The sequence below is a fragment of the Ursus americanus genome, chromosome 8 (genome assembly GCF_024610735.1).
Source record: "Ursus americanus isolate L20-20 chromosome 8, mUrsAme1.1.p, whole genome shotgun sequence".
NCBI classification, from domain to species: Eukaryota; Metazoa; Chordata; class Mammalia; order Carnivora; family Ursidae; genus Ursus; species Ursus americanus.
In genome coordinates this window covers 78,434,452-78,449,139 of record NC_142134.1, presented here as the reverse complement: position 1 = coordinate 78,449,139, position 14,688 = coordinate 78,434,452, and the positions used below count along the sequence as shown (strand labels likewise).

Here is a 14,688-nt window from a genome sequence, read left to right as displayed (position 1 = left end):
AAAGCACACTCAGCCCGTGTGAGCAGCTTCAGTAAGTCCACCAGTGGTACAAGCCGGCGGTCCCAGGAAGGCCAGGTGGGGGCCAGCTGGGAGGGAAGGAGTGAACAGGTAGAGCTTTTGCCCACGCCCCGGGGACCCATGTCATGGCTCTTGTCCCCAGGAGGCCAGCCCCTCTGCAACAGGCTCCTACCCTTTAGCTGTTAGCCTGGGTCTGTTCCCCGGTGGCTCCCCTGCACCCCACACCCGGCTGCCAACTCTGACCTCTTCCACAGCAGTCTGCCTGCCCCCCATCTCTCCTGCCACTGGCTCAGACCCCTGGGTGTGCTCTGTCTGCTAAACTGCTGACCACCTAGCTCTTCCCCATCTACGCTGACCTGGGCATTACCCTCCTGTCCCCAGGCCTTCGAGGTGGCTCCCCACTGCCCTTGGATAGGCCCAAAGCTCCTTATCAAGGAACTCAAGCCCCAGGCACTGCCATGACCTCATGAGGGGACAGCTGAGTGCCTGGCACGGCTGGAGGGCTTGACAGATGTCCGTGGCCACCTCTGTGCAGCCTGTCCTGCTGCTCCAAGATGTGCCTGCCCAAGTAGTCCTGAGCTGGCTGCCAGCTCCAAACGTCCCTTGTCATTTCATACTTCTGGGCCTTTGCAGACTCTGGTCCCCCTGCCTGAAACAGCCCTCACTCACCGTCTGCTGGGCAGAAGCATCCCTACCTCCAGACACAGACCCAGAGTCCTCCTTCCCAGCCCACGTGGCGTTCCGCAGGCCTCTGGTCATTTCTGTCTTGCCTGGGCTCACACACCATCCTACCATCTCTGCCCAGACCGTGAGGGCCTCCAGGGTGAGGACGATGATGTCCTGACCACTGGATAATCCCAGCGCCCACCAGGAGCCTGCCTGGCAAGGGCTGTGGACGATGAATCATGCATGTCTCTGCTCTGGCAGTTTTGCCCTTTCAACCACCCACCAGATAGCTAAGTGCAGGGAGCAGTTCCCAATGTGTGTTCCTGGGAACAGTTCCAGTATTGCCCCCCATAAGTAAGGGTTCCACAGGAAAATTAATTTGGGAAAGTCTGTGTTAAGTGAGGTGAAATCATTTCTTTGGTGCCGAACTTTGCAGAGCCTGGCTCCGCTGTCTTCAAAAGCAAATAATCATTGAAAAAACCCGAACAAATACTGAGTGCTCAGATGTCACACGCTATGCTAAGCCCTATGTCTATTATACCATTTGACCCTCAAGCAACTGGGGGAGGTAGGGGGGCCCATCGCCCCCATTTCCAGATGAAGAAACAGAGGCCGAGTCAGGAAATGGCCCACAGAAAATGGTCGAGATGGGAGTTAGGAAGGCATCCGTGTGACTCCAGAGCCCGTCCTCTTTACGATCAGGAATGCGGCCTGCACTTCCCTCAAGTACTGGACTAGGGATTCTTTCTTTCATAGACAGTCTCACAGGCCAATGGTCCCTGGAAACACTGTGGGATCTGCTGCTGTCTGCAAAACTCCTGACCACAGGTGTGAATTCCTGGCTTCAGGTGTAAGACCTGCAGCCAGGTGGCCTCGGGCAGGTCATTAGCCTCTCTGGGCCCAAGTTTCCTTATGCATGAAGAGGCAATAACTGTATGATTTACTCTATATGGAATGCCTAACACATGAGGAATGCTTCACACTGTGCCAGCCCCACAGGACGTGTTCAGTAAGTCAATCTGTGAACGAGGAACAATGCTAGCGCCTATGTCAGTGCCAGCATTTGTATTAGAACAGCAGGACGCTGCCCACCTGTGCTGTCACCCACTGTTCCTGGGGATACCTTGCTATACCTGTCCCTGACAACGCTGTCCTAAAGTGGATTCATCCTAAAGTTTTGCACCATCACAGAACCTCGACATTATCCCTATTAAAATGACTTGCCATAAAACCCTCAGACAGGACCAAAACTCACACATTTCATCTGCCTACTCCTACCCCAATCTCTAGTACATTACTGAGTAATTGTTCTCAGATGGAGATGGGGACTCTCACCCGGAACTTCTGATTGATGGGATAGATGACTTTTGCCTTCAGTGCAAATGCTGTGATGTTGCTGTTGAAAGCCGGCTCACATTCCTGGGAAAGAAGAACAAATGGCATGGGGTGCTTTCTATACAATGAAGAATAAACCGGTAAGAGTTACAGACAATGCCACAACCCATTTGTAACGGTGGCCTCAGGAAGGGACCATAACAGGCACATTTAGATCCAAGTAGGTGTTCACTTGCTAGAAAGATGGGTGAAAGGCTGGAGGGAGGGATGGATGGATGGATAGGAAAATGGATGGGCAGGTGGATGGATGGATGGATGGATGGATGGATGGATGGATGGATAGGTAGATGGAGAGGTAGATGGATAGACAGACAGATGGACAAATGGGTGGATGGATGGGTGGACACATGGGTGGATGAGAAAATGGATGGGCAGGTGGGTGGGTAGATGGATGGATGGATGAATGGATGAGTGGATGGATGGATGGATGGATGAGTGGATGGATGGATGGATGGATGGATGGATGGATGGATGGATGGATAGGTAGATGGAGAGGTAGATGGATAGACGGACAGATGGACAAATGGGTGGATGAATGGGTGGACACATGGGTGGATGAGAAAATGGATGGGCAGGTGGGTGGGTAGATGGATGGATGGATGAATGGGTAGATAAGGAGATGGAGAGATGGATGGATGGACAGATGGACAAACGGATGGATGGAAGGAGGCATGGATGGGAGGATGAAGGAAGGTAGATGTATGAATGGATGGGTGAATGGACAGACAGACGTCATATAGCACAATCCTCATTTAATTCTAAGTCTTCAGCTTCGGAAGAAATAAGTATTTAAATAACATGACAATAATTAACAAGTTTTCCTAAAAATTGTGACCCACCTTTTAGAGGAAGAAGGAAACACAGAATTGTTTTAGCATTACCAAGGGAGTAAACACTTCCATAGGGCAATATTCACACAGAACTCCGGATCAGACCCTTAAATGAAAAGCAGTTGGGCAAGTCCTTTCACTTCTCTGAGCCTCAATCTTCCCAGACAGAAAACAGGTGCCATATGCCCCCCAAGACCGCATAGATAAAGCACCCATCAAAGTAGCTGGAACAGAACGGAAGTGAAGCAACGCGCAGCTCTGAGGAATGGTGGGAAGGAGCCCCTCTGAGGGGAGCCTTCTCTGACTACAGCACGACAGACCTCTTCATGGCTGTTCCACATCCCCACATCCTTTCTGGGTCTCTCTCCTGCCGGGGCTAGGTGGGTGCGGAATAAATGTTTTGGAAACAACCTGCAGGGACGATGGCGAACAGGCAGACCAGTCAGAAGCCTCGCTCTCCAGACCACGGGAGATCTCCCCTTACCGGTTCTGAGCAGGCTGACGGGCGAATACTGCACCCGCATCTCCCTCAGTACTTCTCAACCACACCTTCCTGAAGAAAGAGCTCTATAGCAAACGACCAGTTTCCAGTTGCCAACTTGGGATGAGATGCCCTACCATGGGGCACACAGAAGGATTTATGGCTTTGTCATGATGTGGGCATTGACCCCGCACCTGACCATGTCGGCAGTGCGGCCCAGGGATGTCTCCAGAGCGGGTTTCACCACCACACCCTTCTGAGCGGGGTGGGGATGGAAGCCACGTGGCGAGGGCTGGGCTTCATCATTTCCATCTGTACTTTATGACTCACAAAGACAGACTTAGATGACAAGAATGGGTCAGACCACCGACACGTGCCACCTCCTTCTACTTCCGAGGGCTCTGCCACAGAGGCTACTGTCTCCATATCTGCGGGGGGGGGGGGGGGCGATGTGACACAGAGCAGTTAATCTGTGAGCCCAAGGTCACACAGCTAATAAATGCCGGAACTGGGATTTGAGCTTGGATTCCCCGGCTCCAGAGTCCCTCCTCTTTAGCTGTCATCTGTCTGTCTTCCTCAACATCATGCAAATAAGAATGGGGGTGAGAGCCAGGAAGTTAAACGGGAAGTGGGTGTTCAGTGGAGAAGATCTCTGGACTGGCCTCACCATGCTCTGGGAACACAGGTCTGATCCTGAGATACTCTGTAGCTCCTACACCCCAACCTGCCGTGTAAAATCAACCACAAATCCCACCAGAGTGAACTCCTAAATGTCACTCGGACCCATTGCGCTGGCCTGAGCCACCACCATAGGGCTGCAAACAGACTCCAAGCCAGGTGCTGTCCGTGCACAGAGCGCCTACTGTGTGCTGGGTTCTTTATGCACTCCTGCTCATTTAATTATCACACAACAGCCAGCTTGGGGAGGTCCGTATATTTCCATCATTCCTGTTTCACAGAGCGAGGCTCGGAGGTTAACCCCTTCCAATGCATTCTCTACATGGCAATCGGATGATCTCTTAAACCTGAAATCCCCACCACTGCCAGCTTCAACCCCTTTCTGGCTTCCCTGTGATCCGAGGGAGCAGAGCATGGCCTGTCCCAGCCCCCAGCACCCAGTCCCAATGTCTGCTTGAAGCCGTGTGGGTACAAAAGCAAAAGACAGCAGTAAGATCGAAAAGGCGGATTTCAGAACAGGTTATATAATGTGTGGAGCCCAACACAAAATGGAGAGGGGGAGGTGCGTCTGATTAAAATATGATTAAGAATCTCAGGACCGCGGGGCGCCTGGGTGGCACAGCGGTTAAAGCGTCTGCCTCCGGCTCAGGGCGTAATCCCGGCGTTCCGGGATCGAGCCCCACATCAGGCTCCTCCGCTATGAGCCTGCTTCTTCCTCTCCCACTCCCCCTGCTTGTGTTCCCTCTCTCGCTGGCTGTCTCTATCTCTGTCGAATAAATAAATAAAATCTTTAAAAAAAAAAAAAAAAAAAAAAGAATCTCAGGACCGCAGAGTCCAGAAGCCAGAGGCTGGGCCCGACTCAGCTCGGGTCCTGTGCGGCTGCACAGGCCGGATGCCCGGGAAGCCGGCCCTGGCTGGTTTCCAGCAGACACACCTGCTCAGGCGAAGCTAGGAAAGCAGAGGGCACCGTGCTTTTCTAAACATCTTACAAACAGAGGTGAAGAGAAAGCACAGCATGGAAGTGGTGGAAAATGAGAGGAAGACACGGTCCCCACCCTCCGGGGGAGACAGAAAGCAAAAATTGCACTTAATGTGGAAAACATAATTAGAAGCACAGGATGGAGATGCTGGGGTCCACCTGGGACGTCTGGAAGCAGAACCCGGGATGCACATCGAGGCGTAAGCTCAGCTGATGGGTTACTGCCGCTGTCTGGGGAGCCCGTGAATGTCCATGCGTTTCCGGCCCATCCACCTGCAGACTGCAAGCCCCTCGAGGACCGAGGACTGGCACCATGACGGTCAAGGTGTTTGTCAGGATGAAGGACCCGGAAGTGCTTGGCACACAGAATCCAGGAGTGAACAGACTTCTGCTGCTTTCAGGTTTGTTTTTTTTTTTTTAACAGCTTTCCTTATTAAGTTTAGATGCCTACCAAATTCTGATAATCTTCTCAACCGTAGCAATACAATTATACAAAAAATTGGTTGTAGTGCGAGCCTACCATGTAAAACTTCTTCAGCTGAAGCAATGCAATTATTCAGAAAATTGGTGAAAGCGTAATTGCAGGAAAAGAAAAGGCCTTTCGCTCATCAACGTAGAGGCGTTCTTTCAGTGAGTGCACGGAGGCGTCCATGAAGGAGCCTTCCCCGCTCCCTCCTCCAGAGCAAAAGGATGCGATGAAGAGAACCAAGGCTGTGCCGTGGCACACTGGAGAGCCTTCTGGAATTTTCTGTTTGGTTTTGACTTGATGCGAGCTATTTAACAAAATAAAGTTTGGGCAAGGAGGGGCGCGAACCACAAATGCCTTGGTTTTCCATGCATTCTGGGATGTCGAATTTAGAGCTCAGCTCACCCTGTCAAAATCAGGCCTGGCTAACACTCCCTGACAAGCTCGGTCTGCAGAAGGCAGGGCTTTCTGGCAAGCCAGTCACTGGAACAGGCAGATCTTTAACTTGGCTCTTGGCAATGATTAGCTTGACCCTGGGCATTGTCTGGCGTCGCTAAATGGTTAACAGGTAAAACATTACCAGGTAAAAACATGAGCGAGGTATCCGGGGAGGCAGAAGGACTTGGCTCCCCTGGAAACACCAATGAACACTTGTCCTTTAGTCAGAATGTTCACAGAGTCAACCGGTGGGTGAGCCTCAGGCCAGCATCATTACTGTCATCGTGAAGCCGAGAAACCGGAGGCTCAGACAGGTCGTCTCTTGCCCAGCATCACACAGCAAACAGGTGACAGGGCTGGGTTCCTGGGATCCAGGCGCCAGGCCCCCCGAGCCAGTGTGTTTTCACCACCTCCAAGGCCGCCTGCTGTGTGAGCAGGGCTGTATTCATGCAATTCAAGTGTGTGAAGGGTGCAATTTACTAATTTTCAGTATACTCACAGATATGTGCAACTATTCCCACAATCCGTTTTAGAACACTTTTACCATCTAAGAAAGAAACCCCATACCCGTTAGTGGTCACCTCTGTCTCTCCTCTCTCACCCCCCCCCCACGTACCTACCAGCCCACTTTCTGTCTCCATCAGTGCACCTGCTGTGGACATTCCGTATGAATGGAGTCCTGTAATATGTGGTCTTTTGGGACGGGCTTCCTTCAGTTAGCGTGATATTTCAGGGTCCCTTCATGTTGTAGTGAGTTTCAGGACTTCTTTCCTTTTTATGGCCCAAGAGTATTGCATCATATGGCTAGAACACATTCTGTTGAGCCATTCACCAGCTGATGGACACTTGGGTTTCCACATTTTGGCCAAAGAGGACTGTTATGACCACAGTACATGTTTTTGTGTAGCCGAATGCTTTAATTGCTGTGAGCAGGGTTTTGATAACACAGGGTGATAGGGACAGAGGGAGACAGATGAGGGAAAGAGAGACATCACACACCCACCTGCCGCACAGACACACACGCGGAGGAGACACGAGAGAGAGAGAGAGAGAGAGAGAGAGAGAGAGGGACCTATAGAGAGCCTCCCCGATACTCACACATGCAGACGCACAGGGAGACATAGGCACTTGGGGACAGAGAGGCAGGGAGCACGGGCTGGACACACAGCACCTATGTGCCAGGAGCTCGCTCCAGCTCTGGCTCTGGCTTCCTGTGCCAGCCCGGCGAGGGCGGCTCATCTTTCCACCAGACTGTGTAAGGGAAACCAGCCTCCAGAACCCTTGCGAAGGGAGTATAAGTAAGATCTACCTCGTGGGGCTGCTGAGAGAGGTTCATGGGGGTAATTCACACCAGTGCTCATATCACTCAAAAGTGACACGTGGGAAAACGCCTGGCACTCGGTTAGGGCTAAAACAACAACAAAAACAGGAAAAAACCTTTCCCCTTTCTCAGGAACCCTCCAGCTCTCTCCCTCTGTCTACCGACCTATCCACCTACCTAAATATCTATATTTACCTTTGGGCAATTGAGGCTAAATGACCAGGATCCATGGGACTTTCTGGGGAGGAGCAAGTGTCTAGAAATAGCACACCTTTGGAAGAAACGCCCCCTCTCTCCATGGAGCTCACGCACACAGTGATGCCCTACACGCAGGCTCAGGACGGACAGGGCGAAGCCCAGCAAGGAAGGACCAAGAAGAATCCACCTTTAACATGTCCGTCAAGAGGCCCAGAGCCCACACAACTGGGTATTTAGTCAACATTCACTCAAAAGAAATAACACAAAATGAAAACAAATAAATTACACGCAGACCTTCACAGAAGCCCTATTCAGAAGAGCCAAGTGCAGGAAACACCCCGCCCTGTGCTATATCCCCACAGTGGACTGAGCGATTAAAAGGGATGGATTATCGATACGTGCAACAATACGGTGAGTCTCTAAAGCGGGACGTTGCGGCAATGCTGATATAAGCAAGCGCAGGACCCCACTGATGTGAAACCCTAGAACAGCAAAACCACGTGGTGATGGGAATCCCAGCACCCAGCACAGGACCCCACTGATGTGAAATCCTAGAACAGCAAAACCACCCTGGTGATGGGAATCCCAGCACCCAGCACAGGACCCCACTGATGTGAAATCCTAGAACAGCAAAACCACGTGGTGATGGGAATCCCAGCACCCAGCACAGGACCCCACTGATGTGAAATCCTAGAACAGCAAAACCACCTGGTGATGGGAATCCCAGCACCAAGCACAGGACCCCACTGATGTGAAACCCTAGAACAGCAAAACCACGTGGTGATGGGAATCCCAGCACCCAGCACAGGACCCCACTGATGTGAAACCCTAGAACAGCAAAACCACGTGGTGATGGGAATCCCAGCACCAAGCACAGGACCCCACTGATGTGAAATCCTAGAACAGCAAAACCACGTGGTGATGGGAATCCCAGCACCAAGCACAGGACCCCACTGATGTGAAATCCTAGAACAGCAAAACCACGTGGTGATGGGAATCCCAGCACCAAGCACAGGACCCCACTGATGTGAAATCCTAGAACAGCAAAACCACCCTGGTGCTGGGAATCCCAGCACCGCCTACTTCTGGGAGGGGCAGGGCGGGGTGGGGGGCAGAGATGCGGGAGGGTAAACCGGAAAGGGGCACTGGAGAAGTTTCTGGGGTGACGGAAGCTTCCAGATCGGGGTACTGGTTACAAGGAAGTATATGCTTATCCAACCGTAAACTTCAAATTTGTGCATTTTGCCACATGTGAATCATACGGCAGAAAAGAAGACAACTGGGACAGGAAATGTGTCAGGGGCTCATCTGGGTGGCATCCGCCCTGCCAGGTGGGACATGCGACACCCAACACGCGACTCGGGAGATAAACCCAAACACTCAGCTTACGTCCGCAGCCTCCTCCTTCGACGTCTGGGCTTCTCTCCTCCTTCTCCTCCTGGACGGGGAGCCGGTTTCCGAGGGGTCCTGTACGTTACACTCTAAATTCTTGAGCAGACTCTGAGCGTCGTCTTTCTAAAAATCCAAAGGTGAGGGTGGGGAGAACACATCGAAGCCGGTCAGTCCAGTGCTCCTGGGACTCGAGCCATCAACCCCCCACCCCCTCGCCCCCAGCGTGTGCTCATCTCTGTGCCTCTGCCTGGCTTTCTGCGTGTAGTGTCACACCTCCCACCCCGCCCAGGATCAGCCACACAGCCTTCGAGATTGTTCAGGCATCAGCTCCCTGAGGAGCCCCACCCCCATTCCCCACCTCAGGACCTGGAGGCCACACTTGGGTCAAAGGTCACTCCATTGTTCTTCTGGGTTAGGGGCCCCTGGTAGCCTATGAGCTCCCTGGGGTAAGAGTTGAACACGGGAAATGGACATACATAGTAATTTTCCTGTTATTTCCCATAATGCCATCAGATGATTTTAAGAAAATATTTTAGGTACCCTCGCATTATAGAACGGTTTGTAAAATGAACCACGGTTGATCCTTGGTATTGGTAGCTTCTGTATGTGTAAATTCGCTTACTTGCCGAAATTTATTTGTAACCCCCCAAATCAACACTTGTGGTGCTTTTGTGGTCATTCCTGGGCACGGGCGGAGTGGTGAAAATTCGAGCTGCCTGCCGTGCCGTGTCTAACGCAGAGCCAGCAAGGTGACACCCTGCCTTCCTGGGTCAGCTCTCCTACCGCAGACCAGTGTCCCTTTCGTGTTCTGTTAATGCCGTTCTTCTCCCACCTGTCTGTGCTCTCTGTTGCTGATGTGGTTGGTTAAAATGACTCCTGAGTGTTGGCTAGGTACTGGGCGGTGTTCCCAAGGGCAAGAAGGCTGGTGCGCCTCGTGGAGAAAACGTGTTGGATAAGTGACGTTGTGTGTTCACATATATATAACACATATATAATACATATGCATCAACGATATGTATTAAATAGGGTGTCTTTATACATGAACACCCATCAAACAAGGCTACGCATTGGCTGGTTAACGGAGATGTTGTGGCCAGTCTTGCAGAAACCTAGCCCTGTGTGTCCCCTGGGAGCAATGTTTCCGTATTTGCTAATTCTCTGTTGATTCCGTAGATCGTAATGATCAACTCTTTCTGAATCCCATTACGCCAGAGATCCTGATCAAGCCCTTCCTCTGGCTGCTCACAGATATAATCTTTACACTGAAGACACACGGCCGGTTTGTCATGGAGTTACTTAGCAACTGTTACGAAGCAACACTAAGCATTAAGGCTTATTCTAGTCACTTCGAATGGAGTAAATTAGCACAAAATAAACAAGCCCCTGCCTTCGTGGAGTTTATGTTCCAGCGACAAAAGAGAGATATAAATAAATATGTAAGAATAAATACGTAGTAAGTCAGTGGTGGTAAGTGACAGAGAGAAAAAAGATGTAGGACAGGAGAATGGAGGGGGAGAGTCTCTTGGGCAGGGTGACATTTGAGAAGAAACATGAAGGAAGTGAGAGAGCAAGCCATTCAGATATGTCAGGGACAAGCTTTCCAGAGAGGGTACAGCAAGTGCAAAGGCCCTGTGGCAGAAGCATGCACAGCATGCCCAGGGAAGCCCTTGTGGCTGCACCAGTCTGGGGTACAGTGGAGAGGAGCAGATGATGAAGCCAAGGATTTAGGGATGGTTTGTTTAGCGGCTCTGGCTGACCACTACAAGGGTTCTGCAGGGAAGGACCCAATCAGATCATCCTACGGTAGAGACTCCAGGAGATAAACCTCATCTACCCCACGGAGGAGCATCATTATTTTGCTCCCCAGTTAAAAATAACCAGGAAGCCAAGGGTCGCCAGTCACTTGAGGACAGACTCTAATATGAAAGAGAAACCCCCAAACAAACAGGAAAAAGCAAGCTGGAAACAGACAGTGTATAGGGAAAAGAAACCTTAAAACAAATAAACAACTATAATATCCTCAGAGAGCCAAGAGAAGAGGTTACACTCACAAAATAAGAACAGGGCAACATAAACATAGGACACCCTGAGGACAGAACAGCGCTCGAAAATGAAAAACGTGAAAATCTCAACACAAGTGTTGTGAGAAAAGCCTTCCAAAAAGGGCATAAAAAGACAAAGAGATGGAAAACAGAAAAGAAGGAAGGCCAATTCAACCAAAACATGAGACGGGTTCCCAAAAGAAGCAACAGAATATATAAAAGGAAAAGAATCCTCCAGGAACTCAAGAGAGTGAGTTTGCACATTGACAGGGCCTCCTGAATGCACAGCCCAAGGAGGGCCATCGACCGCCACCAACCCTCATCCCCGTGTGCTTCCTATGCTGGGAACAAAGAAGAGATGCTTCCAGATTCCACAGGGGAACAAAACAAAGTTATCAGGGATTAGAACAAAATCCTATTTCTCCACCTCAACCATGTCAGCTGGAAGACAATGGGAAAAATGCCTTCAAAATTCAGGGGGAAAATTATTTCCAACCTGGAATTCTATGACCTAACGACTCTCACCAAGTTAAGAATAAAGACGGAAGGGCATAGATACTTTCAGACACAGAAGTTCTCAAAAACAGTCTCCTCCATCTCTTTCTCAGGAAGATCCAGGAGGCTGTGCTCCACCCAAATGAGGAAAGGATCCCAGAAAGACAGTGGAGGGGATCCCCGAAAGAGGATGCAACGCCGGGGAGGTGACAAAGTTGCAGTGTGATTGGCCCTGAGAGGTCCCACTGGTGACAGCAAAAGTCTACAGCAGCTGCTTCTCGAAGCTGGCGAACAAACACATCGCTGGAGGGGCTCCTTAACCACAGCTTGCTGGCCCCACCTGCAAAGATTCTCATCAGTGCGTCTGGGGTGGGGCCCAGGACTTAGCATTTCTAACAGGCTCCCAGGGGCTGTTGTTGGTGCTGCTGGTCTGGTCCAACTGAGAGTAGCAGTGGTCCAGAGAGCAACCAACTCAGACTGGAGCAGGTGAGAGGTTTTCTGGAGAGGTGTTTTGCAAGAAGATAAAATTGATCAAATACTTAATGTGTTCAAACGTCTCGAAAAAAATGTATAGAAATGGAGGGGAGGCCGGCGTTAAATGAGTAAGTACACAGAATATAAGCTAATGGAGAGAAAAAAAAAAACCCGGGTAACGGTTAATTTTAGAGAAAACAAAATGCAGTGACAAAAAGGAAAATAATCATAATCGTAGCTGATCCTTGAATTACAGTGAAAAGTGCTTACAGAATCATAAGAAAGGAAACACCGAATACTGGTTTAACCAAACATGCACGATGGCCACGCAGGGCGGGGCGGGGGTGCGGGGTGCGGGAAGGCGGTGGTGGCTGGGGTGGGTGTGCCTATGAAGGAGGACAAAAGAGAGCTGAACCACTCCCAAGTCCACAGTGCTATGCCAAAAGCCAAAAATGCAGGGAAAAGCCAAGTAAGCAGGTTATTTACAAAAGGAAAGTAAATGACCAAAAAGCCAGCAGAAAGAGCTGGACAAGGTGGCTTCTGGGACGTGGCGAGTGGGGCACTGCTGCCAGTAAATGAATACTTGATGTGCATGTGTAACGTCGATGCAAATAAAACGTTTTAATGATGAAATAAAAAGAAAAGGAAAAAAGCAACAAAAAAAAAAGTGGCGCAATGCCCAGTTATGAGCTTGGTGACGTGGATCAGAGGAGAACAGAGGTCCCAGGGTGCACGAGGGAGGAATTACCTCATCCAGCCTGGATGGGCATCTCTGCATCCCGAAGGGTGAGCGGGCAGACAGACAGACGGAGGCTCAGAAGCGGAGAGGCATCAGGGGAGCAAGGAGATTCTGGGGCGCAAGGCTCCTCGTGTTCAGCTGGATGCCCCGGGGAAGGGCAACCAGCTATGCGCCATTTCCTTACGCTAGGAAATGGGATATAACCTGTAGGCAACCAGGAGTCCCTGGAGGCTTTTAACCCAGGGAGTCAAATTGTTGGATGTGCATTTTAGGAAAAGAGACTTAGGGAAGAGAGGAGGACAGAAGTCCACTTAGAAAGAAGGCTGTTGCTAAAGTCCCATCCAAATCATCAGAAAATCCTGTCAGCCCGACCATGAAGCCAGAGCCCCCTCTATGGCTGAGCCATCATGACCTTCAACGGGACTAGTGCAGCTCTTACTGACCAGCGGCCCAATCTCGGATAGCTTGGTTAACCCTTGTGAGCCCCAGCTGACTCAGCCGTGAAATGGGCCACCGTCGCGGTCTGAAGGCGTGTGCCCCACTCCCCGTTCCTGGGTTGAAATCCCAACTCCCAAGGTGACGGCATTTGGAAGTGGGGCCTTTGGGAGGGGATTGGGTCCTGAGAGTGGAGTCCTCCTGAAAGGGCTGAGTGCCCTTACAAAGAGGTCCCAGAGATTCCCCGACCCTTCTACTCTCCACGGACACAGTGAGAAGTCTGCAACCAGAACCCAGCCGTGCCGACACCTGATCTTGGACTTCCGGCCTCCAGAAGCGTGAGAAAGAAGCTTCTGTAGTTTATAAGTCGCACAGTTTATGGTATTTTTCCTGCAGCAGTCTGAAGAGACTAAGACAGATACCAGCTGCTACCTCACCAGGTGACAGATGTCTAAACGCCCCGATTTAGGGGTTCGGACAGACTGGGGTTGAAATCCAGCCCTACTATTTATTCATCACGTGACCCTGGATCAAGAATAGAGTTGGGGAGCCTTGACTTCCTTCCCTGGAAAGTGAGGATAATGACAGCTCCCTGACTCAGAGGTTTGGGGTGGGAATAGAGAACCAAAAGTCCACAAACACTCAGCTCGGAACAGGGCACCCAGCAAAGGTTGTGCACCTGTTACTTTCCTCTTCACACAAGTGTCTCTCAGTGTCCCTTAACCACCAGTGGGATATGACAACCTCACTGACCTACAAGCATCTTACACTATATTAGTTGCCTTCAAGCTTTATCACGCCTTTCCAGCAACACGCTCCCCGGAAGTCAGCGGCAATATGAGAGAGTCCCACTCCCATCTGCTGGACTTGTCTCCTTCTCGCCTGAGCCAGGAATGCAGGCAACAAGACCACGCACCTCATCTCAGATCCTATCGGACCTCAGCCCTCAACAAGGTCAAAGTAGCAAGGACCCAAGACAGTGATTACACCACACGGATCAAATGTCCGCTGTATGCCCACCATCTCCACACACCATCCGTTTCTGTAACAACACTCACGTGAAGCATCCATGAATCCCCTTCTGTGAGCACTGCCACCCATGGAGAACACAGTGACTTTGGGCTTAGACACACATCTGTCACTTTGGGAAGTCACTGAACCTCTCTGCGCCTCAGTTTCCTCAAATGCAGAATGGGGTCCTTAATAGAACAAACTCACCAAGCTGTTCTGGGGATCCAGTGAGCTAATTCCGGTATAGAGTCTAGCTCAGTGCCCAGCACATAGTCAGCACTCTGGGAGTGCTAGCCCGCACCATCACTTCCCGCCACCAAACTCCCCAGCACGTGCTACAGTCAAATGTTCACTTGCAATCTAGCCTTTTCTGGAGACTGTGAACTTCCAGCAGCAAGGGCAGGGTCTATCCTAGACAGGGCTGTGCCTGGCAGGGGTGATCATCACACTTTTACTGCAGGGATGTAAGAGTGAATGAATGCATGAATGCATGCCAGGGTAGCAGCTGGGACTGGATGGGCTAGTAGGTACCCACGCGGGCAAGCAGCAGAATGGGCATGGGTGGGGATCACAGCCCTCCTGTCCACCACGCTCAGCAGGGCCCCTCGGCCAGCAGCGAGTCCAGACCCT

At 51.0% G+C, this 14,688-nt stretch overlaps 1 protein-coding gene across 4 annotated transcripts in view; it reads right to left on the bottom strand.

The window, feature by feature from the left end:
* EVC (EvC ciliary complex subunit 1) overlaps positions 1–14,688 on the bottom strand; it is a 63,345-nt gene that overhangs the window by 47,988 nt on the left and 669 nt on the right. For all 4 annotated transcript variants that reach the window (XR_015725599.1, XM_045771330.2, XM_045771331.2 and 1 more), the window contains exons 2-3: positions 8,860–8,985; positions 2,020–2,103 (exon numbers count right to left, since the gene is read on the bottom strand). Coding sequence is in view for 3 of the 4 variants with exons in the window: in XM_045771330.2 (XP_045627286.2) it covers positions 2,020–2,103; positions 8,860–8,985 (210 nt within the window). In the remaining variant the exon portion in view is untranslated. The remainder of the gene's footprint in view (positions 1–2,019; positions 2,104–8,859; positions 8,986–14,688) is intronic.